Source organism: Papaver somniferum, chromosome 1, assembly GCF_003573695.1.
Source record: "Papaver somniferum cultivar HN1 chromosome 1, ASM357369v1, whole genome shotgun sequence".
Lineage (NCBI taxonomy): Eukaryota > Viridiplantae > Streptophyta > Magnoliopsida > Ranunculales > Papaveraceae > Papaver > Papaver somniferum.
The window spans coordinates 71,681,110-71,686,600 of NC_039358.1; the positions used below are offsets into that span (position 1 = coordinate 71,681,110).

General features: G+C 46.5%; 1 protein-coding gene across 1 annotated transcript; it reads left to right on the forward strand.

Moving 5' to 3' along the window:
* Positions 1-1,245: 1,245 nt before the first annotated feature.
* On the forward strand, positions 1,246-1,716 carry LOC113332447. The gene has a single exon (XM_026579009.1). It carries the CDS (start codon positions 1,246-1,248, stop codon positions 1,714-1,716), a length of 471 nt encoding a protein of 156 aa, XP_026434794.1.
* Positions 1,717-5,491: the final 3,775 nt, after the last annotated feature.

Consider the following 5,491-nt stretch of genomic DNA (forward strand, 5'->3'; position numbering starts at 1 on the left):
CCACCGGAAAGAAGAAAAGGTACTCCTTCATGGATGACTTCAGCGGATACAACCAAGTAAAGATGGATCCTGCGGACGCAAAAAAGACTGCCTTCCAAACCCCATATGGCAATTTTTACTATGTAGTGATGCCATTTGGTCTGAAGAACGCAGGTGCCACGTACCAACATGCCATGACGTCCATATTTCACGATATGTTGCATCGGACGGTAGAAGTGTACGTTGATGACATCGTGGTTAAAACACAAGAAGCTGAGGATCACATCTCTCACCTGAAGACGGCCTTCGAAAGATGCAGGAAGTTCAAACTCAAAATGAACCCCCTCAAGTGCGCCTTTGGGGTCACATCGGGAAAATTCTTGAGCTTCGTAGTGACCAGTGAGGGAATCCAAGTAGACCCGAGCAAAGTTGAAGAGATCACGACGATGGCACCGCCAGCGAACACAAAAGAGATACAGGCTTTCATAGGACGAATATCGTATATACGACGCTTTGTACCTGGTTTAGCGCAGCTGATGACCGCATTCCTTCCCTTACTGAAAAAAGATGTACATTTCGTGTGGGGGGAAATACAATGTGTTGCGTTTGGAAAACTGAAACAATGCATCATCATCCCTAAAGTCGTCAGACCCCCGATGCGTGGAACCCCTCTTTACCTCTACATGGCGTTTACCAACTCATATATAGGCGCGGTCCTCGCGCAAGACATGGGGGAACGAGCTGTCACCTATCTATTACGTAAGCCGAGTCCTGCGAGATGCAGAATTAAGATACTCACGTGTAGAACAAACGTGCTTAGCTTTCATATACGCGACACAAAAGTTGCGCCCCTACCTCCTAGTGCACGAAACCATCGTGGTCGCAGCGGTGAACCCAATAGCATATCTAGATTCGAAGCCTGTCCTAATAGGGAGAACCGCTCGATGGTTGCTTCAATTATCAGAATTTGAGCTCAAGTACCAACAGCCAAATGCAGTAAGAGGACAAGCAATAGCCGACCTTATGGCCATGTTTCCAGGAGTAGGGGACGACGAGGTACATGAGTATATACCTGGAGAGGTGGCAGCCTCGGACGTTGACAAACCTTGGACCATGTTCTTTGATGGGTCCTCTTACGGTACTGTAGGAGAGGCAGGAGTAGTCTTCGAAGCTCCGCAAGGATAATTGCTCTCGTACTCGTTTAAACTGGATTTTCCGTGTAGTAATAATGTCGTCGAGTATGAAGCTTTGATTTTAGGGCTCCGAATGGCAAATGAGCTTAATCTGGGGAGCATAGAAGTCAAAGGTGATTCCCGGCTCGTAACGAAAAAATTAAACGACGACTTCCACGTCAAAGAACCTCACTTGTTCCCCTACCGAGCGGAAGCCCAAAGGATGATGAGTCAAACAGGGTCGACTTTAGACCATACCGGCAGGGGTGGAAACAAGCATGCGGATTCCCTGGCGACCCTGGAAAGTAAGGTACAATTAAATGAAGAAGAGGAGGGTACAGTCATGATACGAAGAAAAGAGTTGCACATCACTTGCAAAGAAGACTTGTCCTTCGAAGAGGCGGACGACTGGAGGCAGGTGTACATTGAAGACTTGACTCGAATGGACGAAGAGCGGGTGATTCCTACCCAGGCCTTGAAGCAGTTTGTAATGATTCAAGGAGGCTTGTGCTATAGAGCACCCGTAGGGTCCCTTGCGAGATGTGTAAATAAAAGAAAAGCGTAAAAGTTACTCAAGAATTACACGCGGAAACATGTGGGAAAACCGGCATTGTTCACCTCTATAGAAAGCTTCAAAGGTTGGGCGTTCATTGGCCAAGCATGTCAGCTCAAGCGGAAGCACTCCAAGATAGTTGCGCCGATTTCCAAGCTCCGCCGCAACCCGCGGAAGTCTGCACAGTCAAGGAAGTAGACTGGAGACAACCTTACATTGATTTCATCCAACACAGGAAGCTACCAAGTGACACGAAGACTGCCCTAAAAATCCAAAAGAAGACAGCGTGTTTCTTCATACACGAAGGTATTCTTTATCGCAAAAGTTATGGTAACGCCGCACTACGGTGTCTGTCGAGTCAGGAAGCAGCTGAAGTCATGACCCGATCCCACGATACAGAACATCAAGGGATGCGTAAATTGTTCTTACAGCTTTATGAAGGAGGTTTCTACTGGACAAACATGAAAGGTGATACCGCGGAACACGTCCGAAAATGCTTACACTGCCAAAAACATGGAAATTTGATCCAAACGTCGCATGCCCTGCTGCATAACATAGTAACACCCTGGTCGTTCCACAGTTGGGGGCTCGATCTCATAGGGCCGATCAACCCAACATCCTCGAAACGTCATAAATACATAATAACACTGAGTACGCGTCCAAGTGGGTTGAAGCAATACCCATCAAAGATTACGCCGGTGCTACAATAGCCGCATTGATTAAAGAGCACATCATTTGTAGGTTCGGTGCGCCCATGATAATCATAGCAGATAACACAAAGTCGTTTGTGAACAAAGACGTGATCGACCTGCTCCGCCAATACAACACAAGGCTTCACACGTCAACCCCTTATTACCCCAAAGGGAATGGGAAGGCGAAGGCAACAAATAAGATGCTCATCCGCATCCTTAGTATAACAGTGCATGATCACCATAGGGAATGGCACGAGCAGTTGCCATTGGCACTCTGGGTATATAGGATTTCTAAGCGCAGTTCCATGGGAGCATCACCTTATTCGCTAGTCTATGGAGAAGATGTAATCCTACCCGCAGAAATAGCGATTCCATCTGCAAGAGTAGCAATAACTAGCCACACTACACCAGATGAAATAAGCTGCTTCGCTCATTTATACACCATAGAAGAAAGAAGAACACGAGCGGAAAGATTCGAAAAAGCTTATAGGAGGCGCGAAGCGAACTACTATAACCAGAGCGTAAAGGAGAGAATGTTAAAGGTGGACGAGTTGGTCTTAAAAATCGCCCCACACGTACAAAGAAACTCCAGTGCCAGCAAGTTCGCTGCAAATTGGGAGGGCCCGTTCACGATAAGGCAAGTGGCAGAAAGCGGATACTACAAGCTTCGACGCATGAATGGAACCAAGGTCAAAACACCTATCGATGGAAAGTTGTTGAAAAGTTTTTACGCATGAGTCACACCATGTAAACATCCTTCTTAAGCAATAAAATTAAGTTGATGAAAGTGGTATATTCACAAAAGGTCTCGGGACAGCCAGAGGCGCCAGATTGACTGACAAATTCACAAAAGGTCTTAGGACAGCCAGAGGCGCCTGATTGACTGACAAATTCACAAAAGGTCTCAGGATAGCCAAAGGCGCCTGATTGACCGACAAATTCACAAAAGGTCTCAGGACAGTCAAAGGCGCCTGATTGACGGACAAATGCACAAAAGGTCTCTGGACAGCAAAGGCGCCTGATTGACTGACAAATTCACAAAAGGTCTCTGGACAGCCAAAGGAGCCTGATTGACTGACAAATTCACAAAATATCTCAGGATATCCAAAGGCGCCTGATTGACTGACAAATTCAAAAAAGGTCTCAGGACAGCCAAAGGCGCCTGATTGACTAACAAATTCACAAAAGGTCTCAGGACATCCAAAGGCGCCTGATTGACTCACAAATTCACAAAAGGTCTCAGGGCAGCCAAAGGCGCCTGATTGACTGACAAATCTACAAAAGGTCTCGGGTTAGCCATAGGCGCCCAACCGACTGACAAATCTACAAAAAGTCTCAGGCTAGCCAAAGGCACCTGATCGACTGACGAATCTACAAAAGATATCAGACAGCCAAGGGCATCTGATTGACTGATAAATCTACAAAGACCATGGGACCCCGAAAACACCTAGTGATTGACAGGAAGGCACATTTCACTAACGCCTTCCCCATCCACTACCCTTTCAATAAAAAAGAAGGGGGAGTAGGCGTGTTTCACTAACTTTTACCCCACCCAACACCCTTTCAACAAAAAGAATGGGGAGTAGGCTTGTTTCACTAACGCCCACCCCACCCAACACCCTTTCCAATAAAAATAAAAAAGAGGGGAGTAGGTGCATTTCACTAACGCCCGCCCCACCCAATACCCTTTTAATAAAAAGAATAGGCGTGTTTCACTAACGCCCGCCCCATCCAACACCCTTTCAATAAAAAAGAAGGAGGAGTATGCGCATTTCACTACCGCCCACCCCACCCAACACCCTTTCAATAAAAATAAGGGGGAGTAGGCGTGTTTCACTAATGTCCGGCCCATCCACTACCCTTTCAATAAAAAAAAAGGGGGAGTAGGCGAGTTTCACTACCGCCCACCCCACCCAACACCCTTTCAATAAAAAGAAGGGTGAGTAGGCGTGTTTCACTAACGCCTGCCCCATCCAACACCATTTCAATAAAAGAAAAGGGGGAGTAGGCGCGCTTTACAAGGGTAATTAACTCTCTTTTACCAGCGGTCACCCCCTCATAAAAGAGGAAGGGAGTACGCATACCCCTCTCAAGAGAGAAACGCGGGAGAGAAGGAGTAAGCGCATTCAAAAAAAATGGGAGAAGGGGAAGAGAACAATACTTCAATTTAAAAGCAAAAACTGTTCATACTGATTCAAAAAAAATACAAAAAAAAAATCCCTGCAGGGGATACGCAATCTAATTATCCATTAACACCCGACAACGAGCAATATCCGCATCCAAAGCTTCCACCATCAAACTCCCGTCATCACACTGGCCAGTAGCCAAACGAAGATCCTGATCAGCTTCATGCAATAAATGATTGATGTCTTGAATAATTTCACCCTCAGCCTCGGCTCCACGAGCAAGTGAAAGAGTATCCTCATGTTCATCGTACTCTTTACGAGCGTTATCTTGACGGATCAACCGAAGTGTCCACAACAAACTCGCTTCCTCTTTCAGAACCAATAAACGAGACAACTCGTCCTCAATATAGGGGTGAGATACGAACGTAGACGCGGCCGCCAAGGTCAGAGCATACCCGAGAAGCGGCAAGGCTATCTGGTCGAAAATCCAGAGATGAAAATCAGAGATGGCGCGATCTATAGTAGCCGCCATCATCATAGAATCTGTGAATAGTTGATCTGTCTCATCACAAGCGGTAGTAGCCTCGTCCAGCGCTCGTCAAACCTCTAATGGCACACGACCTGATAGGTCAGCTCTCTGAGCAGTCTGATATGCCTCGTCTCGTAACCTAAAATTCTCGCGCTTGGCATCTCTATCCAGCCTCCTCTGCTTTCGAAGCTCCTCGATTTCAGACTTCACAAGCAAAAGTCGCTTCAATTCACAACGTTTTAATCTCGCTGAAACCAACATAGGAATAAGCGCCAAGGATAACACATACCCGTGAAGAGAGTTACCCATGCATGCAATATATTGATCAGGAGGAAGAGAAGGAAAATTAAGTAGAAACCGGTAAGCATACTAGAGAGAAGAACTGTATATAAAGGCAAAGGGCGTAATTCACGATGCAGTTACCACTCACACCCCCCCCC

Coding starts and splice junctions, on each gene's coding strand:
- LOC113332447 (XM_026579009.1), top strand. CDS start 1,246: ATGGCAAATGAGCTTAATCTGGGGAGCATAGAAGTCAAAGGTGATTCC.